This window comes from Microcebus murinus, chromosome X (genome assembly GCF_040939455.1).
Source record: "Microcebus murinus isolate Inina chromosome X, M.murinus_Inina_mat1.0, whole genome shotgun sequence".
NCBI lineage: Eukaryota > Metazoa > Chordata > Mammalia > Primates > Cheirogaleidae > Microcebus > Microcebus murinus.
The window spans coordinates 13,972,529-13,998,874 of NC_134136.1; the positions used below are offsets into that span (position 1 = coordinate 13,972,529).

General features: G+C 38.4%; 1 protein-coding gene across 1 annotated transcript in view; it reads right to left on the reverse strand.

Moving 5' to 3' along the window:
• The window catches only part of HDX (highly divergent homeobox), a 239,504-nt gene that overhangs the window by 37,382 nt on the left and 175,776 nt on the right, over positions 1-26,346 (reverse strand). Inside the window, exon 6 of the mRNA XM_012790096.2 lies at positions 10,491-10,698. Coding sequence (XP_012645550.1) covers positions 10,491-10,698 — 208 coding nt within the window. The remainder of the gene's footprint in view (positions 1-10,490; positions 10,699-26,346) is intronic.

Below are 26,346 nucleotides of genomic sequence, written 5' to 3' on the forward strand. Positions count from 1 at the left end.
AATTTCAGTTGTCAGGTTTTTGAAATAGCATTGGCAGCTGCTCTGATTATTCTATCTCCATATCTCTAAGATGCAATTAATGGAAATTTCAAAATAGAAATTTTCTACTACATTTTCATAAACTGGAAGATAATATGGTTAGTATACTTTAAAGGTATGGTAATAATTTAGAGCAGATGATACAATTCACTTAATCATTACAAAAGGATCATATAGTCAAACCAATCATATTATTAATAGTATTCTCCATTAACAAAATGAGACAGAGAATAGGACAGAGCTAGTAGGAAACTACCATGAAAGGCTCTTTTCAGTATTTGAAAATGCTTTTATGCTTTTCTCTTGCAATTTCTGATGAGAATGAAAAGGCTTACCATGAAGCTGTGAAAAATAAGCCATATAGAGAAATTCCAGGCAATTGTGCTTCTCATGAAGTGTTTTTTGATTCATGTGAAGTGTTTTCTCTTCCCGTTTCCTCATTAGGTCTTGATTACTATGCTAGCTGTCTAGAGAACATGCTATTATATGACAAAGAATGCCAGTGTAGGAGCAGTAGTCCATTACAAGTGGACCATCAGGCTGGGCGAGGTGGCTCACGCCTGTAATCCTAGCTCTCTGGGAGGCCGAGGCAGGTGGATTGCTCAAGGTCAGGAGTTCAAAATTAGCCTGAGCAAGAGCGAGACACCGTCTCTACTATAAATATAAAGAAATTAATTGGCCAACTAATATATATAGAAAAAGTTAGCCGGGCATGGTGGCGCATGCCTGTAGTCCCAGCTACTTGGGAGGCTGAGGCAGAGGGATTGCTTGAGCCCAGGAGTTTGAGATTGTTGTGAGCTAGGCTGATGCCACGGCACTCACTCTAGCCTAGGCAACAAAGCGAGACTCTGTCTCAAAAAAAATAAATAAATAAATAAACAAAAATAAAAATAAAAAAAGGACGACCATCAAATTGGACATTAAAATGAACTTCACTGTTTTTCCTTTGATTACTTGTGTTTTAAAATTCTCTTTTAGATGGGGAAGTGAGGGTTGGGGAATGAAACTCCACTTAAGGCCTTTGGTACTTTCCTCTATCAGCATATTGTCTCACAGCTTTCCCACTCACCCACAGAAAAGCACAAATTCTTATTTCCCCACTCTCCCTCACTGAGCTTGCCAGTCATCAGTCTCTAAATAGCTAGTTATGAGTCACTATGAATAATGAAGTATCACCAGGTACATACAATTTAGTAAAGACTAATAGAAGACAAAAATGTTTTAATGAGCCAACTATATTAAAAAATAAGGGGCTTGGAAATGGCACAAAGCTTCTTTTTTCTTGATAGTTTTAAAATCCACTTCACAGATTTCCTGTACACTAAGTTATCATCTTCAATATGAATAACAAATGTTGGGAGAGAAAAAGAGAGACAGAGAGATTTTCACACTGATAACCTTTCAATCATCTGGTCTTAAAATGCATGGTCCTCTCAAAACTAACAGTTTTTTTCCCCTTTCATTATTCAATCTACTGCAATCTACTTGTCTTCCTATTCCCCATATAATGAATGTTTTTTTTTGAAGAGAATTTGTTAAACATCTAATCCAATGGCTTTAAAATCTCTTTACTTATTTTCTTTTTCCTTCCTTCCTCCCTCCCTCCCTCCCTCCCTCCCTTCCTTCCTTCCTTCCTTCCTTCCTTCCTTCCAGACTTGGTATCGCTGTGCTGCTCAGGCTGGAGGGCAGTGGCTATTCACAGGCTTGACCACAGCACACCACAGCCTCAACTCCTGGCTTCAAGGGATCCTCCTGCCTCAGCCTCACCAGTAGCTGGGACTACAGGCACTCACTACCTCTACTGGCTCTTTCCTTAGCATACTACACTGGTTCACCTGTTTCTGAATATTCTTTCAATGGCTCCCTTTTTCCCTCCAGCCCCTAAATCTGCACAGTTATCAAAAAACAGAACTTACCCATTGTCCTTTCTCATTTTATATTTTTTTCACTTAACTAAATCTTCTATTTCTGTGGCTAGATATTTCTGGCCTCAGTGTGGGTTACTCCAACATTTCTTATTGTGTTTGAAGCCCTATTCTGAGTTCTAGACCCATATTATCCAAAGGCCTGCTGGAGGGCTTTACAAGGATGTCATGCCACCATCTAAAATGAGATGATAGATATGCTAATTACCTTAAATTGATTAATTCACACTGTATGCCTGTTTCAAAACATCATATGTACCCTATAAATATATACAACTAACATATACCCATAATAATATAAAAATAAAAATAAATAAAATACAATACATATAAAATGGAATTCACCCTTCCCACAATATCTTATCAATTTAATGCAATGACAATTAAAATTTTGACTGGATTTTGGTGAGGGATATTGGTGAAAGGTATGACTAAAAATTCTAAAGAATCAGTGAGCTACAAGAGGTAAGAACAATAATGAAAGACCTATCAGATATTAAGACGTTTTTAAAGACACATTTGTAAATAATAAGATCAATGAAATATAATAGGAAGTCTGGAATTTGATCCACCTGTATGTCTGCACATATATATTTGTATATGTATGCATGCATATATATATATATGTATATTTTATATAAAACTACATGTAAACTCACTGGAATAAAGATGGATTATTCAACAAAGAGTGTAGGGACAATTGGTTAACCATTTGGAAAAATAAAATTAGATATTTTCTTCACACATGTAAAAGAAAAATAAATTCCAAGTGAAATAATATCAAATTGTAAAAATGAAACCATAAGGATACCAGAGGCAAATGTAAGGGTATATAATTGTAATACAAGGAAGAACTTTGTAATCATGACACCAAAATCAGAAGCCATAAAGGAAAGTATTGGTAGATTTGACAACATAAAAAATTACAAACAAAAAATCTGACATCAGAAAACATCATAAACAAAATTAAAGATAAACAATAAACTGGAAAATATAGTGTTAATATCCTAAATAGGGCAAGGTAAAACAAAAGGAAAATAGGAAAATGCATTATTCTTTCTCAGTTTCTCAATCATAGATGCAAAAAGTTTATATATAGGGGGGCGGAGCAAGATGGCGGACGAATAACACCGCTAGACAGAGTGTCTCTGAAGAAAAGACAGATTCTAGCAGAAATTAGAGGAAAGAAGCAAGAAGACGAGCATACAGCGGACAAGGGCCGGAAGGAGGGGTACCTGAGACCCTGGGAGACTCCACGGGAGGAGGCTGCGGAGGAGAACTGGAGGCTGAGACCACCGGAGCAGCCTGGAGACCAGCGGCAAGGGTAGGTGGATTTGCTGACTCCCCTCCCCTGCATTCAGGACTGCTGGTGGGCCCCCCAGCGGGTGTAGAGACCTGCAGACACCAGCCCAGAGACCGCCGCCGCCTGCCAACGGTGAGCCTGTAGCAGACGTGGCACCAGGTTCCCAACTTCCTCCGGGCACCTCCGTGGGCACAGACCCGAGCCACGTGGCAGGCGCCATATTGCCTCCTCCTCCCCTCCGCCGATCCTACCCGCGGCTGCCCAGAGAGACAATAGAGACACCAGCCGGAACACCTCCAGGGAACAGGACCTTTCCATTTGGGATCCTACACCTGACTCAGGGGAACTCAGACTGTGAGCTCCCTACCCGCCCGCCCTCCCAGGTGCTGCTGGCACGGTGTTCCCAGGAGAACGGTGCCGACTCAGAGGCTGAGACACATAGACCGAGCTTGGGCTCCCTGTGGGTGAATTGGGACCCGAAATCCTCTCCCTGGTGGGGATACAGTTTGAACTCTGGGACCCAGAGGTTGGACCTGCAGACCAGATCCCCTGTACCAAGGGCTAGTATTGCCCAGGGCACAAAAAGGTTATACGGGAACAGCCTACTGAGGTGTGTGTGCCTCCAGGGGCGGATCGGCATCCTAGAGGGCAACCCTCCTCCCAGGAGGAGGCTGTGCGCCCAACCCAGGTGGCATTGCAGTGCAGGGAACCTCCCCACCAGCATCACAGTCCGGGGAGGCCTGGTGGCTTGTGGTCTGGCCTGCTGGCAGAGGCCCAGGAGTAGCTGCGGAGTTGGGGAGGGTGGAAAGAAGCGAGGCCTGCTCCAGACTGCGGGTCTCAGACAGCCCCACCCCCACACACAGACTTTCTGGCTGAGCTGGACCATTCCAGCCCCTCCCTGACAGCTTTCCCTGGAAGCAGAGAACAGAATTTTGACTCCTGATAATGGCCTGAGGGCAGGCTTACCCAACCCAGCTCCGCCCAGAACAAGAGCTGTTAACAGGACACTAAATCAACAGTATAGCCTGTTCCTCCAAGCAAACGCCACCTATTGACAGGGACGGAATCTTGCACAGCCTTTCCATGGCACCCAATGACTCAATATACAGGGAGTGGTCCAATCTCAACCACAGACACCACCTAACGCCTCAGAAACTGAACAAGGTGTGTGAATACCCAAACAATAACCTAAGGAAAGAAACAACAACTGATCGACATGGGAAGAAATCACTGAAAGAACTCAGGAAATATGAAGAACCAAACGGAAAACACACCCCCAAAGAGGAGCACCAGCCCCCTAGAAGCGGACACCAACCAAAATCAGGCAACCAATATGACAGAAGAAGAATTTCATACGTGGATCATAAGAACACTCACCCAGATGCAACAACAACTCAATAACAAACACAAAGAAACCACAAAAAGCCTCCAGGATATGGGAAAAGAAATAGACACAATGAAGAAAAGTGTAACCGAACTCCTGGAAATGAAGAATCAATTCAAGGAACTACAAAATACAGTGGAAAGTCTCAAGAACAGGGTAGATGAAACAGAAGAAAGAATCTCAGAGCTTGAAGATAACACCCTCCAATTAAATAAATCAGTCACAGAAATAGAGCAGAGAAACAAGAGAAAAGAGCAAAGCCTACAAGAGCTGTGGGATTATGTGAAGAAACCTAATGTGAGGGTCATAGGGTTACAAGAAGGGGAAGAAGACAACACTCAAGGGTTGGACAAGCTGTTGGAAGATATAATAGAGGAAAATTTCCCAGGCCTTGCTCAAAATCTTGATATACATCTTCAAGAAGCTCAAGGAACCCTGGGAGATTTAACACAAACAGGAAGACGTCACGATATGCAGTCATCAGACTGACCAAGGTATCAACTAAAGAGGCCCTTCTAAGAGCTGTAAGACAAAAGAAGCAAGTAACATACAAGGGAAAGCCAATTCGAATAACATCAGACTTCTCTAATGAGACCTTACAAGCAAGGAGAGATTGGGGCCCCATTCTCACTCTTTTGAAACAAAACAATGCCCAGCCTAGAATATTATTCCCTGCAAAACTAAGCTTCGTATATGAAGGAGAAATAAAAACATTCTCAGACAAGCAAAGGCTCAGAGAATTCACCAACACAAGACCAGCCCTACAAGAAGTACTTAAAACAGCGTTACGCATGGAACATCCTAATAATAACCCACAAATATAAAAACGACCAAAACCCAAAGATATTAAAGGCCAGATATCACAATGGCTCAAGACAGAAATCATAGCAACAACATTCAACCCAACAGAATGATCAGTAATCTACCTTACGTATCAGTTCTCTCAATAAATGTGAATGGCTTAAACTCTCCACTCAAGAGACATAGGCTGGCTGAATGGATAAGAAAATACAGACCAAGTCTATGCTGTCTTCCGGAAACACATCTAACCTGCAAGGATGCATATAGACTGAAAATAAAAGGGTAGAGATCAATATTCCAAGCAAATAGAAGCCAAAAGAAGTCTGGTTGGCAGTTCTAATTTCAGACGATTTACTTTTTAAACCAACAAAAGTAGTAAAAGACCAAGAGGGTCTACTATAATGGTGAAGGGCACAGTCCAACAAGAAGAGATAACAATTTTAAATATATATGCACCCAACTTAGGTGCACCGAGATTCATAAAGCAAACCTTACTGGAGCTAAGCAAATGGATTAATAGCAACTCCATAATCGCCGGAGATTTCAACACCCCACTGACGGCACGAGACAGATCCTCCAAACAGAAAATTAATAAAGAAATAATGGACGTAAACAAAAAGAACAATTGGATCTGACAGACATCTACAGAACATTCTACCCCAAATACACTGAATATACGTTCTTCTCATCAGCTCACGGGACATTCTCTAAGTTTGACCATATCCTAGGACACAAAGAAAATCTCAAGAAATTTAAAAAAATACAAATCATACCATGTACCTTCTCAGATCACAGTGGAATAAAAGTAGAAATCGACCCTAACAGAAACTCACATTTCTACACAAAAACGTGGAAATTAAACAACCTCCTACTACAGGATTACTTCATAAATGAAGAAATCAAGATGGAAATTAAAAAGTTCTATGAAGAAAATGACAATGGAGAGACAAGTTATCAACTCCTCTGGGACACAGCTAAAGCAGTTCTGAGAGGAAAGTTTATCTCCATAAATGCCTATAACCGAAAGACAAGAAGATCACAAATAGACAATCTAATGAAACGACTCCAAGAGCTGGAAAAAGAAGAATATACCAACCCCAAACCCAGCAGAAGAAGTGAAATCAACAAGATCAAATCAGAACTAAATGAAATTGAAACAGGGAAGCTATTCAGGAGATTAATAAAACAAAAAGTTGGTTCTTTCAAAAAATAAACAAAATTGACACACTATTGGCCTAGCTAACAAAAAGCAGAAAACAGAAATCTCTAATAAGCTCCATCAGGAATAAAAAGGGAAATATCACAACTGATCCCAAAGAGATACAAGATACAATTTATGAATACTACAAAAATCTTTATGCATACAAACTGGAAAAAGTGGAGGAAATGAACACATTTCTAGAAACACACAGCCTCCCTAGGCTCAACCAGGAAGAAACAGATTCCCTGAACAGACAATCTCAACAGCTGAAATAGAAACAGCAATTAAAAATCTCCCTAAAAAGAAAAGTCCCAGTCCAGATGGCTTCACACCTGAATTTTACCATACTTACAAAGAAGAACTAGTGTCTATCATGCAGAAACTATTCCACAACATCGAGAAGAACGGAAACCTCCCCAACACCTTTTATGAAGTGAATATTACTCTGATACCAAAACCAGGAAAGGATGCAACCAAAAAAGAAAACTACAGACCAATATCCCTAATGAATAGAGATGCAAAAATTTTCAACAAAATCTTAGGTAACCGAATCCAAACACTTATCAAAAAATAATCCACCACGACCAAGTGGGCTTCATCCCAGAAATGCAGGGATGGTTCAACATACGTAAATCTATAAATGCAATTCACCACATAAACAGAAGCAAAAACAAAGATCACATGATTCTTTGAATAGATGCAGAAAAGAGCTTTTGACAAAATTCAACACCCTTTCATGATACGAACACTTAAGAAAATAGGCATAGAAGGGACATACCTAAAAATGATACAAGCCATATATGACAGACCCATAGCCAACATCATACTGAATGGGGAAAAATTGAAAGCATTCCCACTTAGAACTGGAACCAGACAAGGCTGCCCACTATCTCCACGTCTTTTCAACATAGTACTGGAAGTATTGGCTACAGCAATCAGATAGAAAATGAAATCAAAGGTATCCAAATAGGGGCAGAAGAGATCAAACTTTCACTGTTTGCTGATGATATGATATTGTATCTAGAAAACCCCAAGGATTCAACCAAGAAAGTCCTGGAACTGATCAATGAATTTAGTAAAGTCTCAGGATACAAAATCAATACAGAGAAATCAGAGGCATTCATATACGCCAACAACAATCTAATTGAGAACCAAATCCAAGACTCAATTCCCTTCACAATAGCAACAAAGAAATTAAAGTACCTAGGAATATACTTAACCAAGGAGGTAAAAGACCTCTGCAGGGAGAACTATGAAACACTGAGGAAGGAAATAGCAGAGGATGTAAACAGATGGAAATCCATACCATGCTCGTGGATCGGCAGACTCAATATCATCAAAATGTCTACACTACCCAAACTGATCTACAGATTCAATGCAATACCTATTAAAATCCCATCTGCATTCTTCACAGATATAGAAAAAGTAATTTTACGCTTCATATGGAACCAAGGAAGATCCCCAATATCAAGAGCAATTCTAAGCAACAAAATCAAAATGGGAGGCATTAATATGCCAGATATCAAACTATACTACAAAGCTGTAGTAATTAAAACAATATGGTATTGTCACAAAAATAGGAACATTGACCAGTGGAACAGATGTGAGAATCCTGATATAAAACCATCCTCATATAGCCATCTAATCTTTGACAAAGCAGACAAAAACATACGCTGGGGAAAAGAATCCCTCTTCAATAAATGGTGCTGGGAAAACTGGATAGCCACCTGTAGAAGTCTAAAACGGGACCCACACCTTTCTCCTCTCACAAAAACCAACTCACGGTGGATAACAGACTTAAACCTAAGGTATGAAACTATTAGAACTCTAGAGGAAAAAGTTGGAAACAATCTCCTAGACATTGGCCTGGGCAAAGAGTTTATGAAGAAGTCCCCAAAGGCAATCACAGCAGCAACAAAAATAAATAAATGGGACATGATCAAACTACAAAGCTTCTGCACAGCCAAAGAAATAGTCATGAAAGTAAACAGACAACGTACAGAATGCGAGAAAATTTTTGCATCCTATGCATCCGATAAGGGACTGATAACTAGAATATACTTAGAAATCATGAAAATTAGGAAGAAAAAATCAAATAACCCCATTAAAATTTGGCAAAGGACTTGAACAGAAATTTTTCTAAAGAAGACAGAAGAATGGCCAACAAACATATGAAGAAATGCTCAACATCTCTAATCATCAGGGAAATACAAATCAATACCACAATGAGATATCACTTAACCCCAGTGAGAATGGCCTTTATCAAAAAATCTCCAAACAATAAATGCTGGCGTGGTTGCGGAGAGAGAGGAACACTCCTACACTGCTGGTGGGACTGCAAACTAGTTCAACTTCTGTGGAAAGAAATATGGAGATACTTTAAAGCGATACAGTTGAATCTACCATTTGATCCAGCAATCCCATTGCTGGGCATCTACCCAAATGATCCTATGACACTCTACAAAAAAGACACCTGCACTCGAATGTTTATAGCAGCACAATTCATAATTGCAAGGCTGTGGAAACAGCCCAAGTGCCCATCAATCCAAGAATGGATTAATAAAATGTGGTATATGTATACCATGGAGTACTATTCAGCTCTAAGAAACAATGGTGATATAGCACATCTTATATTTTCCTGGTTAGAGCTGGAACCCATACTACTAAGTGAAGTATCCCAAGAATGGAAAAACAAGCACCAGATATATTCTCCAGGAAACTGGTATTAACTGAGTAGCACCTAAGTGGACACATAGGTACTACAGTAATAGGGTATTGTGCAGGTGGGAGGTTGGAGGGGGTGGGTATATACATACATAATGAGTGAGATGTGCACCATCTAGGGGATGGTCATGATGGAGACTCAGACTTTTGGGGGGAGGGGGGGAAATGGGCATTTATTGAAACCTTAAAATTTGTACCCCCATAATATGCCGAAATAAAAAAAAAAGTTTATATATAATTTCAATTTTATAAAAGTCCCGGAAAAGACAAATTTATATGGTCAGAAAGAAGATCACTGGTTCTGGAGCTGAGGTTGGGAGGGGGAGTAGACTGCAAATGGTCTCAATGGAGTTATTGGATTGATGAAAATGATCTAAAATTGGATTAGTGATGGTGATTGTACAACTCTACAAAATTTACTAAATATCATTGAATTCTACATTTACAATGGATAAATTTTATATGTAAATTAAACCTTTATAAAAGTGTTAATAAAAAAGGTGTCAGAAGGGAACTATCTTTATACTTGAAGACAAATGAAATATACTGCTCATGGACAAAAGATATCTCTCCATGATATTTGAATTCGCATTTAGAGAAACATTGTGAAGTATCATTAAGATGATCCAGTCTAATTTCCTTTTTCAGATAAGAAAACTAAGCCCAATAAATTAAATATTTTGCCCAAAGTCACATAATCAGCTAGTGGAAAAGCTAGGAGTTGCACCCAGGTTTCCTGGCTACTAACCTAGTATTCATCACATTATGTCATAGTTACTTTCATTACAATGTGTTTATAATGCTCTAAGCTAAATTGACTAGAATTCCGATAAAACAAAAATAATATTTTTTTATAATTAATTACAATGTATGAATTGTTGTAACTAAAATTTGTAAATGTGGGAGATTATTATTGTGGTAGATGAATGTTCCTTGTGATGAATTGATGTGGAAGATTATTTAGGTGGTGGCATTAAAAATAAATCTATTTCTTTTCAAATGCTTGGTGAGATGTTTTGAAGACTAGATTTGAAGTGCAATGAGCTGAAAAGCAAGTAAGAAAATGCATCAGATTTATAAAGGCTGTTCTTAGGAGGTTCAGCATATAAGTACCTTGAGAGCTTCCTTCAGACAAACAGATGGATACTTCATCATTTCTGTCATTATCCTCCCCCACTTCAGGCCCAGCTTCCTCTCCTGGTGTGAGTGCAGACAAAGAATCTGACTCTGGCTGCTCAGAGAAATCAGCAGGACCTCCTCTTGGAGGTGGAACTTCAATCCCCATTAAACGATATTTCCTTCTTCGATTCCCAATCCAAGTCTTTAAAAGAGAAATACAAGAGGAAGTGTTGCAAACACAGAAGACTCAGCAGTTCTGGCCATTAAAATAATGAATGCATAAAACATCATTAAAAAGAATAAATAAGTACATAGAATAATAAAATTTTATGTCAATAAGCTAAAATAAAAATAATTGTGTTTTTATTTCTTAAAATTTAGTTTACAGTTGACACATAATTGTACATATTTATGGGGTACAGTGTGAGGTTTCAACACATGAACACATTGTATTATAATCAAATCAGATAAAAAAAATCAAATCTGGGTAGTTAGCATTTCAATCATCTCAAACCTTTATCATTTAATAATTACAATTTACTTTAAAATATTTTATTAACAGAAACAGAGTATTTATCTAAATATTCAGACTTTCAAGCAACATGCAGTCTATTACAGATAACTTTTCTTTCTATTTTCATTCTGTTTCTGGAGAAAAAAATTCAACAAATCTTTCAAAAGAAAAATGAATTTGTTCTTTTTAAAATGGAACCAGGCATATAGATGTAACTATAGTTCATATAACAATTCCAATTTTGCTCTTCCTAGATGAAAATGTGCCCTCTATTAACTTTGGCTACATATAGTTACCTTTGTATTCAAGTATTCTAAAATTTCATTTAATTGGATTTAGAACCAATTTTAAAATTTTTTAATATTAAGATAATTTTAGAGTTATAGAAGGTTCAAGGATAGGTCTTGTGTATTCTTCATTCAATTTCCTCCAGCTTACATCTTACATAAGCATAGTGCAATATCAAAAGCAGGAAATTGATATTGTACAATGTATATGTATAGTTCTATGTCCCTTTATCACACCATTTTTGTTCCCCTCCTTCCCACTATCCCCAACTCCTGACATATAAACCACTAATCTGTTTTATACCTCTATAATTGTAGCTTTTTGAGAATACTATATAAATGAAATCATATGACAGCATATGACCTTTTGAAAGCATCTTTTTTCATTCAGCATGATTCCCCAGGGATTGATTCAAGTTGTGTGTATCAATAGTCCATTGTTTTTATTGCTAAATCATATTCTATGATATACATGTATTGATTTTTTTAACCATTTACTTGTTAAAGGGAGTTTGTATTGTTTTCAATTCTGGACTATTACATATCAAACAGTTATGAACAGTAGTGTATAAGTTTTTGTGCAGACATAAGTTTTCTTATCTCTAGGATAGATATAGACAAGAAAGAAATTTATAGATTGTATGATTGTATGTTAAGTTATATGAGAAACCGCCAAAGGAATTGGCAGAGAAGCTGTGCCATTTTACATCTCTATCAGTAATGTATGAAGGGTTTAGTCTCTTGGCATTCTTGACAGTATTTAGTATTGTCAGTATATACATATTTTTAACTTTAGCTGTTACAGTGACAGCTCATCAAGTTCTTAATTTGATTTTCCTGATGGCTAGTGATGTTGAGGCTCTTTCCATGTGCTTATTTGTCATCTGTATATCCTCTTCAGTGAAATTTCTCTTCATATTCTGTTTCTTTCTATTTTGAATTGAGTTTTGAGGGTTCTTTATATATTCTAGATATGAGTTCCTTGTCAGATATGTGGTTTACAAATATTTTCGCCCAGTCTGTAGCTTTAATTTCTAACTTCTTGATCTTTTGCAGTGCAAACTTAAAACTGCTAAAAAATAAAGTATGTTAATTTAAAAAAATTAAAAATTGGGTTCATTGAAAAGATCAATAAAATTGACAACCACTAGCAAGACTGGCAAAGAATAAAAGAGAGAAAAAACAATTTACCATTAAGGTCATTAAACATGAAATGTCCAATTTTGAATCAAAAGCATGGTTTATTATATCTCAAACAAGAAGCAGTACAATTAATCAAAGTATGTTCCTAAACTATCAACACAGTTTTGCCATCTTAACTGGAGCTTGCTTATGCCAACAGCAAAGAAGCCTGGAGAGCAAGTAGGGATGAAATTGCGAAAGGTGTTTTCCACAGCTTGTTGAGAATTGAATATTTTTCCTTGCAAGAAGTAGTACAAAGCCTGGAAGAAGTGGTATTCAGTTGGTGCAAGGTCTGGTGAATATCATAGATGACAGAGAGTTTTCAAGTCCAGCTTCTGTAGTTTGAGCAGCATTGGTATTTGCAACATGTGGTCTTGCAAGAGGATTGGCCTGTCTCTATTGACCAATCTTGGAGCTGCTTAATCACAAGCATCCTCATCATTTTATCAAATTGTATGCAGTAGACATCCACCATAATTGACTGGCCAGGTTTCATGAAGCTATAGTGGATAATACCAATGCTGGACAACCAAACAGACACCATTAGCTTTTCATGATGAATATTTGGTTTTGGACTGTGTTTCAGCATGACATTTTTTTCCAATCATTGTGCCAAATGTTTGCGATTGTCAAACAGAATCTATTTTTCATCATGCATAACAATATAGTGTAGAAATGGTTCACTTTTATGTCATGAGAGCAAAGAAAGTAAAGCTTCAAGATGATTTCTCTGCTGACGCTCATTTAATTCATGTGATCCCATCTATCCAGCTTCCTTACCTTGCTGATGTGTTTCAAATTGTCAAGTATTTTTGAAATAGTAAGGTCATACCTTGCTGTTAATTCATGCATAGGTTGTCATGGATTTGCTTCCACTACAGCTTTCAGCTCATCATTATCGATCTTGGTGTCAGGTAACACACTGCCCTCACTTTCAAGATTAAAAACACCAGAATGAATTCTCAAATCATCGACATACTGTGTGTTCATTAGCCACATCCTTCCCAAACACTTTGTTGAGATTTTGAGCTGTCTGCAATGCATTAGTTCTATGACGGAACTCATATTAAAAAACAACACGAATTTATTACTTATCCATGGTTTCACATTAATCGCACTAAAAAATTTTGAAAGATAATCAGAAGGTGGGAGTGGGGAGGAGGGATGGATATATACACATGTAATTGGTGCAGTGCACACCGTTTGGGGGATGAACACTCTTCAAGCTCTGACTGGGAGGGACAATGGCAATGTACATAACCTAAACATTTGTACCCCCGTAATATGCAGAAATAAAAAAGGGGGCAAAAAGATGATCACAAGCCACAATGTGCATTTGAAAAAAAAAGAGCCTATACCTTCACAATAAAAGAAGTGTGAAAGTCAATTGTCAGAGATATCAACTGTCAAACTTAGTATTTACCTAAATTGGACATTCCATAGTTAACAACCAAATAAAACAGGAATGGACCAGGGGATATTACTACAGACTTCTAAACATGAAAAAGATAACAAGGAAATATTGTAAAGATCTCTACACACACAAATCTGACAATTTATGTGAAAGGGACCAATTCCCTGAAAAGTACAAACAAATGCAATATGAAATAGATTACTTGACTTGCCCTATAACTATTAAGAAAATTTAATCTTTGGCAAAGCAGAAAAAAACATACACCGGGGAAAAGAATCTTAATTCAATAAATGGTGGTGGGAAAACTGGATAGCCACATGTAGAAGACTGAAACAAGATCCACACCTGTCACTTCTCACAAACATCAACTCGTGTGATGAACATTGTGGAAGGGAGGGTCATACATCTAGCCCTTGCTACGGAGAGGCAAAGATATAAAATGTAACCAAAATGTTAAGAAAAAAAGAGAAACAAACATTTGTTGGATGTGGGACAGGTGGGAGGAGGGAGGAGGGGGTAGGTATTTACATACATAGTGAGATGTGCACCGTCTGTAGGATGGACACACTTGAAGTTCTAACTCGAGGTGCAGAGGGGAGACAAGGGCAATGTATGCAACCTTAACGTTTGTACCCCCATAATATGCTGAAATAAAAAGCAAAGCAAAGAAAAAAAAAAGACAAAAATAAAATAAAGTAAAAATAAAAATCAACTCATGGTGGGTAACAGACTTAAACCTAAAGTGTGAAGCTATTATAATTCTAGGTGAAAAGATCGAAATTATTCTAGACATTGGCATAGGCAAAGAATTTATGAAGAAAACCCCAAAGGCAATCAGAGCAACAACAAAAATAAATAAATTGGACCTGATCAAATTACAAAGCTTCTGCAAGCTAAAGAAACTGTCACGAGAGCAAATAGACAACCTACCTAATGGGAAGAAAATTTCGCATGCTACACATCTGATAAATGGCTGATAACTACAATCTATTTAGAATTCAGGAAAATCAGCAAGAAAAAAAATCAAATAAGCCTATCAAAAAGTGGGCTAAGGACATAAGCAGAACTTTTCAAAATAAGACAGAATAATGGCAAGGAAACATGAAAAAAATGCTCAACATCTCTAATCATCAGGGAAATGCAAATCAAAACCACAATGAGATATCACTTATCTCCAGTGAGAATGGCCTTTATCAAAAAGTCCCGAAACAATAAATGTTGGTGGGAATGTGGAGAGATAGGAACACTTATACACTGCTGGTGGGACTGCAAACTAGTGCAACCTCTGTGGAAAGCAATATAGAGATACCTTAAAGAGATACAATTAGATCTATCATTTGACCCAGCAATCCCATTACTGGGCATCTACCTAAAAGAACAAAAGACATTCTATAAAAAAGACATCTGACCAGATATATTCTCCAGCAAACTGGTATTAATTGAGTAGCACCTAAGTGGACACATAGGTACTACAGTAATAGGGTATTGGGCAGGTGGGAGGGGGGAGGGGGGCGGGTATATACATACATAACGAGTGAGATGTGCACCATCTGGGGGATGGTCATGATGGAGACTCAGACTTTTGAGGGGAGGGGGGGGAAATGGGCATTTATTGAAACCTTAAAATCTGTACCCCCATAATATGCCAAAATAAAAAAAATAAAAATAAAATAAAAATGTAAAACAAAACAAACAAACAAAAAAGACATCTGCACTCAAATGTTTATAGCAGCACAATTCATAACCTCAAAGATGTTGAAACAACTGAAGTGCCCATCAATGCACGAGTGGATTAATAAAATGTGGTATATGTATACCATTGAGTACTATTCAGCTATAAGAAACAACGGTGATATAACACCTCTGGTACTTTCATGAATAGAGCTGGAACCCATTCTACTAAGTGAAATATCCCAAGAATGGAAAAATAAGCGCTACATGTACTCACCAACAAATTGATTTCACTGATCAGCATCTAAGTGCACATATAGGAATAATATTTATCGAGCATACGGCAGATAGGAGGGGGGAGGAGGGAATGGGTATATACATACATAATGAGTGCGATGTGCATCATCTGGGGGATGGCCATGCTTGAAGCTCTGAATTGGGGGGAAGGGGAGGCAAAAGCAACACATGTAACCTAAACATTTTTGCCTCCATAATGCTGAAATAAATTTAAAAAACAAAATTTAATTTATCATTAAAAACTTCACCGAAAAGGTTGGCGGACGAGAAACACTGCCAGACAGAGTGTCTCTGCAGAAAAGACCGTTCTAGCAGAAATTAGAAAAAAGAAGCAAGAAGATGAGCATACAGCGGACGAGGGCCGGAAGGAGGGGTACCTGAGACCCAGGGAGACTCCACGGGAGGAGGTTGCGGAGGAGAACTGGAGGCTGAGACCACCGGAGCAGCCTGGAGACCAGCGGCAAGGGTAGGTGGATTTGCTGTTTCCCCTTCCCTGCATTTGGGACTCCTGGTGGACTCCCCAGTGGGTGGAGAGACCAGTGGACACCAGCCCAGAGACGGCCGCCGCCAGCCAGCAGTGAGCGTGTAGCAGACGTGGCACCAGGTTCCCAACTTCCTCCAAGCACCTCCCTGGGCACAGACCCGAGGCACACGGCAGGCGCCATATTGCCACCTCGTCCCCCCCCCCCCCCCCCCGCCGACCCTACCCGTGGCTGTCCAGAGAGACAATACAGACACAAGCCGGAGGCACCACCAGGGAATGGGACCTTCCCTTTTGGGACCCTACAGCTGACTCAGGGGAACTCAGTCTGTGAGCTCCCTACCCACCAGCTCTCCCAGGTGCTGCTGGCACAGTGTCCCCAGGAGAACAGTGCCGACTGAGAGGCTGAGAGACATAGACCCAGCTTGGGCTCCCTGTGGGTGAATTGGGACCAGAAATCCTCTCCCTGGTGGGGATACAGTTTAAACTCTGGGAGCCAGAGGTCGGACCTGCAGACCAGATCCCCTGCACCGAGGGCTAGCATTGCCCAGGGCACAGAAGGGTTATATGTGAACAGCCCACTGAGGTGTGTGTCTCCAGGGGTGGATCAGATCCTAGAGGGCGACTCTCCTCCCAGGAGGAGGCCGTGAGCCCAGCCCGGGTGGCGTTCCTGTGTAGGGAACCTCCCCGCCGGCATCACAGTCCGGGGAGGCCTGGTGGCTTGAGGTCTGGCCTGCTGGCAGAGGCCCAGGAGTAGCTGCGGAGTTGGGGAGGGTGGAAAGAAGTGACGCCCGCCCAGACTGCGGGTCTACGACAGCCCCACCCCAACACCCAGACTTTCTGGCTGAGCGGGACCATTCCAGCGCCGCCGTGACAGCTTTTCCTGGAAGCAGAGAACAGAACTTTGACCCCTGCTAACCATCTGAGGGCTGGCTTACCGAACCCAGCTCCACCCAGAACAAGAGCTGATGACAGAACACAAAATCAACAGCATAGCCTGTTCCTCCAATCAAACACCACCTACTGACAGGGACGGCATCTTGCACAGCCCTTCCACGGCACCGAATGACTCAATATACAGGGAGTGGTCCAATCTTACCCACAGACACCACCTAATGCCTCAGAAACTAAACAAGGTGTGTGAATACCCAAACAATAACCTAAAGGAAAGAAACAACAACTGATCGACATGGGAAGAAATCAGTGAAAGAACTCAGGAAATATGAAGAACCAAACGGAAAACACACCCCCAAAGAGGAGCACCAGCCCCCTAGAAATGGACACCAACCAAAATCAGGAAACCAATATGACAGAAGAAGAATTTCTTATGTGGATCATAAGAACACTCAACAAGCTGCAACAACAACTTAATAACCAACACAAAGACACCAAAAAAAGCCTCCAGGATATTGAGAAAGAAATAGACACAATGAAGAAAAGTTTAACCGAACTCCTGGAAATGAAGAATCAATTCAAGGAACTACAAAATACAGTGGAAAGTCTCAAGAACAGGGTAGATCGAACGGAAGAAAGAATCTCAGAGCTTGAAGATAACACCCTCCAATTAAATAAATCAGTCACAGAAACAGAGCAGAAAAACAAAAGAAAAGAGCAAAACCTACAAGAGCTGTGGGATTATGTGAAGAAACCTAATGTGAGGGTCATAGGGTTACCAGAAGTGGAAGAAGACAACACTCAAGGGTTGGACAAGCTGTTTGAAGATATAATAGAGGAAAATTTCCCAGGCCTTGCTCAAAATCTTGATATACAACTTCTAGAAGCTCAGAAGACCCCTGGGAGATTCAATGCTAACAGGAAGACGTCACGATATGCAGTCATCAGACTGACCAAGGTATCAACTAAAGAGGCCCTTCTAAGAGCTGTAAGACAAAAGAAGCAAGTAACATACAAGGGAAAGCCAATTTGAATAACATCAGACTTCTCTAATGAGACTTTACAAGCAAGGAGAGACTGGGGCCCCATTCTCACTGTTTTGAAACAAAACAATGCCCAGCCTAGAATATTATTCCCTGCAAAACTAAGCTTCGTATATGAAGGAGAAATAAAAACATTCTCAGACAAGCAAAGGCTCAGAGAATTCACCAAGACAAGACCAGCCCTACAAGAAGTACTTAAATCAGCGTTACCCATGAAACATCCTAATAATAACCCACGAATATAAAAACGACCAAAACCCAAAGATATTAAAGGCCAGATATTACAATGGCTCAAGACAGAAATCATAGCAACAACATCCAACCCAACAGAATGATCAGTAATCTACCTTATGTATCAGTTCTCTCAATAAATGTGAATGGCTTAAACTCTCCACTCAAGAGACATAGGCTGGCTGAATGGATAAGAAAATACAGGCCAAGTCTATGCTGTCTTCAGGAAACACATCTAACCTGCAAGGATGCATATAAACTAAAAATAAAAGGGTGGAGATCAATATTCCAAGCAAATAGAAGCCAAAAGAAGGCTGGTGTGGCAGTTCTAATTTCAGACGATTTACTTTTTAAACCAACAAAAGTAGTAAAAGACCAAGAGGGTCTACTATAATGGTGAAGGGCACAGTCCAACAAGAAGAGATAACAATTTTAAATATATATGCACCCAACTTAGGGGCACCGAGATTCATAAAGCAAACCTTACTGGAGCTAAGCAAATGGATTAATAGCAACTCCATAATCTCAGGAGATTTCAACAACCACTGACGGCATGAGACAGATCCTCGTAACAGAAAATTAATAAAGAAATAATGGACTTTAACAAAACTCTAGAACAATTGGGTCTGACTGACATTCACAGAACATTCTATCCAAAATCCACTGAATATATGTTCTTCTCATCAGCTCACAAACATTCTCTAAGATTGACCATATCCTAGGACACAAAGAAAATCTCAAGAAATTTAAAAAAATAGAAATCATACCATGTACCTTCTCAGATCACAGTGGAATAAAAGTAGAAATCGACCCTAACAGAAACTCACATTTCTACACAAAAACGTGGAAATTAAACAACCTCCTACTAAATACTTAATTCATAAATGAAGAAATCAAGATGGAAATAAAAAAATTCTATGAAGAAAATGACAATGGAGAGACAAGTTATCAACTCCTCTGGGACACAGCTAAAGCAGTTCTGAGAGGAAAGTTTATGTTCATAAATGCCTATAACCAAAAGACAAAAAGGTCACAAATAGACAATCTAATGAAATGACTCAGAGAGCTGGAAAAAGAAGAACAGACCAACCCCAAACCCAGCAGAAGAAGTGATATCAAAAAGATGAAATCAGAACTAAACGAAATTGAAAACAGGGAAGCTATTCAGGAGATTAATAAAACAAAAACTTGGTTCTTTGAAAAAATAAACAAAATTGACACACCATTGGCTAAGCTAACGAAAAGCAGAAAAGGAAAATCTCTAATAATCTCCATCAGGAATAAAAAAGGAGATATCACAACTGATCCCAAAGAGATATAAGATACAATTTATGAATACTACAAAAATCTTTATGCATACAAACTAGAAAATGTGGAGGAAATGGACAAATTTCTAGAAACACAGAGCCTCCCCACGCAACCAGGAAGAAACAGATTCCCTGAAGACACCAATCTCAACAGCTGAAATAGATACAGCAATTAAAAATCTCCCTAAAAAGAAAAGTCCCGGTCCAGATGGCTTCACACCCAAATTTTACCACACTTACAAAGAAGAACTAATACCTATCTTGCAGAAACTATTCCACAACTTTGAGAAGAACGGAAACCTCCCCAACACCTTTTGTGAAGTGAATATTACTCTGATACCAAAACCAGGAGAGGATGCAACAAAAAAAGAAAACTACAGACCAATATCCCTAATGAATATAGATGCAAAAATTTTCAACAAAATCTTAGCTAACCGAATCCAGACATTTATCAAAAAAATAATCCATCATGACCAAGTGGGCTTCATCCCAGGGATGCAGGGATGGTTCAACATACGTAAATCTATAAATGTAATTCACCACATAAACAGAAGCAAAAACAAAGACCACGTGATTCTTTCAATAGATGCAGAAAAAGCTTTTGACAAAATTCAACACCCTTTCATGATACGAACACTTAAGAAAATAGGCATAGAAGGGACATACCTAAAAATGATACAAGCCATATATGACAGACCCATACCCAACATCATACTGAATGGGGAAAAATTGAAATCATTCCCACTTAGAACTGGAACCAGACAAGGCTGCCCACTATCTCCACTTCTGTTCAACATAGTGCTGGAAGTCCTGGCTACAGCAATCAGACAGGAAAATGGAATCAAAAGCATCCAAATAGGGGCAGAAGAGATCAAACTTTCACTGTTTGCTGAAGATATGATATTGTATCCAGAAAACCCCAAAGATTCAACCAAGAAACTCCTGGAACTGATCAATGAATTTAGTAAAGTCTCAGGATACAAAATCAATACACAGAAATCAGAGGCATTCATATACGTCAACAACAATCTAATTGAGAACCAAATCCAAGACTCAATTCCCTTCACAATAGCAACAAAGAAATTAAAGTACCTAGGAATATATTTAACCAAGGAGGTAAAAGACCTCTACAGGGAGAACTATGAAACACTGAGGAAGGAAGTAGCAGAGGATGTAAACAGATGGAAATCCATACCATGCTCGTGGATCAACAGACTCAATATCTTCAAAATGTCTATACTACCCAAACTGATCTACAGATTCAATGCAATACCTATTAAAATCCCATGAGCATTCTTCATAGATATAGAAAAAATAATTTTACGCTTCGTATGGAACCAAAGAAACCCTGAATATCAAGAGCAATTCTAGGCAACAAAAACAAAATGGGAGGCATTAATATGCCAGATATCAAACTATACTACAAAGCTTTAGTAATTAAATCAATATGGTATTGGCACAAAAATAGGAATATTGACCAGTGGAACAGATGTGATAATCCTGATATAAAACCATCCTCATATAGCCATCTAATCTTTGACAAAGCAGACAAAAATATACGCTGGGGAAAAGAATCCCTTTTCAATAAATGGTATGGGAAAACTGGATAGCCACCTGTAGAAGGCTAAAACAGAACCCACACCTTTCACCTCTCACAAAAACCAACTCACGCTGGATAACAGACTTAAACCTAAGGTATGAAACTATTAGAACTCTAGAGGAAAAAGTTGGAAACACTCTCCTAGACATTGGCCTGGGCAAAGAGTTTATGAAGAAGTCCCCAAAGGCAATCACAGCAGCAACAAAAATAAATAAATGGGACATGATCAAACTACAAAGCTTCTGCACAGCCAAAGAAATAGTCATGAAAGTAAACACACAACCTACAGAATGGGAGAAAATTTTTGCATCCTATGCATCCGATAAGGGACTGATAACTAGGAATATACTTAGAACTCATGAAAATCAGGAAGAAAAAATCAAATATCCCCATTAAAAAGTGGGCAAAGGACTTGAACAGAAACTTTTCTAAAGAAGACAGAAGCATGGCCAACAAACATATGAAGAAATGCTCAACATCTCTAATCATCAGGGAAATGCAAATCAAAACCACAATGAGATATCTATCACTTAACCCCAGTGAGAATGGCCTTTATCAAAAAATCTCCAAACAATAAATGCTGGCGTGGTTGCGGAGAGAGAGGAACACTCCTACATTGCTGGTGGGACTGCAAACTAGTTCAACCTCTTTGGAAAGCATTATGGGGATATCTTAAAGCGATACAAGTGATTGTACCATTTAATTCAGCAATCCCATTGCTGGGCATCTACCCAAATGATCCAATGACGCTCTTCAAAAAAGACACCTGCACTCGAATGTTTATAGCAGCACAATTCATAATTGCAAGGCTGTGGAAACAGCCCAAGTGTCCATCAATCCAAGAATGGATTAATAAAATGTGGTATATGTATACCATGGGGTACTATTCAGCTCTAAGAAACAATGGTGACGTAGCACATCTTATATTTTCCTGGTTAGAGCTGGAACCCATACTATTAAGTGAAGTTTCCCAAGAATGGAAAAACAAGCACCACATATACTCACCAGCAAATTGGTATTAACAGAACAGCACCTAAGTGGTCACATAGGTACTACAGTAATAGGGTATTGGGCAGGTGCGAGGGGGCAGGGGGTGGGTATATACATATATAATGAATGAGATGTGCACCATCTGGGGGATGCTTATGTTGGACACTGAGACTTGTGGCGGAAGGGGGGGAAATGGGCATTTATTGAAACCTTAAAATCTGTACCCTCATAATATGCCGAAATAAAACAAAAACAAAAACAAAAACAAAAACAAAAAAACACTTCACCGAAAAAGAAATGTCCAGGCCCCCAACATCTTCAGCTAACAACATGCTTAATGGTCAAAATAGAATAGTTCCCCTTTAAGAGCAGGAATCCAGCATGATGTCTACTATGACCATTCTTATTGAACTTAGTACTGTTGGTTCTAGCCCATGCAGTAATATAAGAAAAGAAAATAAAAGATATGCAGATCATAAAGGAAGAAATAAAACTTTCTCTATTTACAGATTCCATGATAGTCTATGTCAAAAGTACCGAGGAATCTACAAAAACACTCTTACAACTGATAAATTAATTAATCAAGGTCTCAGGATACAAAATAAACAGAAAAAATCAATTGCACTTCTGCATAGTAAAAATTATCACATTGAAGCAAATTAAAAATTTAATACTATTAATGTTTTTCATCATTAAAATAATCAAATAGGTGTAAATCTAACAAAGCATGTATAAATTTATATGTAGAAAGCTACAAATCATTGATGAAAGATATCAAAGTAGTTTTAAGTAAATGCTGAGACATTCTGTGTTCAAGGGTCAGAAAATTCAACATAGCAAAGATATAAATTCCCCTCAAATTGATATACAGTTTAACATACTTCCTATCAGAATCCTAGCAAGATATTTTGTAGATATATACAAGATAATTCTAAAATTCATAGGGAATGGAAATTAGTTAATATAGCAAAAACAATATTGAAAAATGCTAGGAAACTACCCAATTTCAAGGCTTATTATATACCTACAGTAATTAAGACCATGTGGTATTGGCAGAGGGCTAGATGTAGATGAATGTAATAGAATAGAGAACCTAGAAATAGGCTTACATGAATATGATCAGCTTAGCTTACTTTTGACAAAGGTATAAAAGCAATACAATGGGGGAAGGTTATTCTTTTTAAGAAATGATGCTTAAGCAATTGGATATCAAAGGAAAACAAAAATGGACCAGGACCTAAATCTCACACATTATACAAAAATGAGATCAAGATGGATCATATATTTAAATACAAAAAATTCAACAATAAAACTTATAGAAGATAAAAGAAGGGAAAGTCGTTGGGATCTAGGTTTGGCAAACAATTCTTAGAAATGGCACTAAAAGCATAAGCCATAAAAGAAAAATAAATTCCTGGAATATCGATTGGGACTGTATTGAATCTATAGGTAAAGTTGGAAAGAATGACATCTGGATAATACTGAATCATTCTATCCATTTACATGGAATATCTCTCCATGTATATAGATTTTCGTTTATTTCTTCCATCAGAATTTTGTACTTTTCTTTACACCTAATTCAGATATTGTGGTAGATTTATACCTAAGTGTTTAATTTGAGGGAAGATAAAGTAAACGTTTATTTTTTTCTGGTTCACTTTTTTTAAAATTTCAGAATATTACATGGGTACAAACATTTTGGTTATATGTATTGCTTTTGCAGAGTTTGAGTCAATGTTGTAAGTGTACCTATGACCCAGATAGTGTGCATTGTACCCGTTAGGTGTAACTATACCTATCTCCTCCTCCCCTCTCGCCCCTCCTTGATTTCTGTTGAGTTTTACTTCCATAATGCATGTAAAGTGTTGACCGATTAGTTCCACTTTATTAGGGAGTACATGTGGTGTTTGTTTTTCATTCTTGCTATACTTAACTTAGAAGAATGGTCTCCCGTTCCATCAAGGTTGTTACAAAAGGTAGTAGTTCACCACTTTTACGGTTATATAGTACTCCATGGTATATATAAATCACATTTTATTAATCCACCCATGCATAGATCAACATTTGGGTTGATTCCACATCTTTACAATTGTGAATGGTGCTACATTAAACATTCTAGTGCAAGTGTCATTTTTACAAAATGACTTTTTTCTGGTGAGTAAATACCCACTAGAGGGATTGCTGGATCAAATGGTAGATCTATTTTTAGTTCTTTGCGATGTCTGCATACTACTTTCAATAGAGGCTGTACTAGTTTGCAGTCCCACCAACAGTATATAAGTAAGTGTTCCTTTCTATCTGCATTCACACCTGCATTTGTTGTTTGGGGACTTTTTGATAAAAGCCATTCTCACTGGAGTTAAGCTTTATCTCATTGTGGTTTTGATTTGCATTTCCCTGATGATTAGAGATGTTGAGCATTTTTCACATGTTCTGTGGCCAGTAGTCTTTCTTCTTTCAAAAAGTTTCTGTTCATGTGCTTTGACCACTTTTTAATGGGGTTATTTGATTTTTTTCTTGCTTTTCTGCTTGAGTTCTTTTATATTTTGGTTTTTAGCCCTTTATTGGATGTATAGTATGTATATATTTTCTCCCATTCTGTAGGTTGTCTATTAACACTAACGACTGTTTCCTTGGTTGTGCAAAAAGCTTATTAATTTGATCAGGTCCCATTTATTACTTTTTGTTGTTTCTGTGACTGCCTTTGAGGTCTTCTTCATAAATTCCTTCCCTAGGCTGATATCTAGAAGAGTTTATCAAGCATTTTCTTCCAGAATTCTTATACATTCATGTCTTAGGTTTATGTCTGTTATTCATTGTGAATTAATTTTTGTGAGTAGCGAGAGGTGTGAATTCTGTTTCCATCTTCTATACGTGTATATCCAATTTCCCCAGCACTGTTTATTGAATAGGGATTCTTTTCCCCAGTGTATGTTTTCCTCTGCTTCATCAAAGATCAGATGGCAATATGAGGATGGTTTTATATATCCTCTGTGTTCTGATGCATTTGGCTCTGTCTCTGTTCTTGTGCCAGTACCATGCTATTTTGGGTACTATAGTGTTAATATTTTGAAATAAAAAAATAATCCAATTTGTAAATCTCTGCTTTTAATTTGTAAAATTAGACAATTTTAATTCAATGCAATTATTGCTATTTTAAAGCTTAAGTATATCATTTTATTTTTTGCCTTCCATTTCTGCTGTGTGTTTTTTTCCCCTGCAGTCCTGTGAATTATTTGAACATATTTAGAATTCCATTTTTATTTATCTATAGAATTTTCTCATTCCCCTTGGTGGAACTTTTTAGTGGTTCGTCCAGGCTATTTATCTCATGACGGACTGTCACAAGAGGATACAAGTCCAGCTTCTACACTGGGCTTCCATTGACATCCAGTGGGGGAGGTGTTTCCTTTTACTCCTGGTGCAGTTGGGAGTGCAGGGTCACCATTAGGCCCCTTCTGATACCACCCCAATGAGGATGGGGAAGGAATCCTCATTACTTCCAGGTGGAGGACGGGTGGAAGTCTTCTAATGATATGGCAGGAGAAAGGGGGAGGAAGGATTTTTAATTGTAGCTCTCCACTCTTACTTCTCTAACACCAACCCATAAGTGAATGTTTTGGGGCATCTAGTTGTGCCCCCAAACACCAACCTGGTGAGGGCAGAAGTCTTGGCTCTCTACTTGGCCTTTTTCTGGTAGAGCTGAAAGTAGGGCTGCAGTGCTTCTTTTTCCATGGTGTTAGCTGGAGTAGATAGACTATTATCTAAGCATTTTCTGTCTTATGAGGCTGCCCTTTTCCTAGTTCTTTGGCTGAGAGACAGGTTTTCTTGTTTCTGTTTTTGTTTGCACCCATTCGTGTTTTTGGGTTATTAACTTCTCTGTTATCCATTCTGGAGTATATGATGAAAACGAAAAACCCAGGAAACTCAATACTGTGT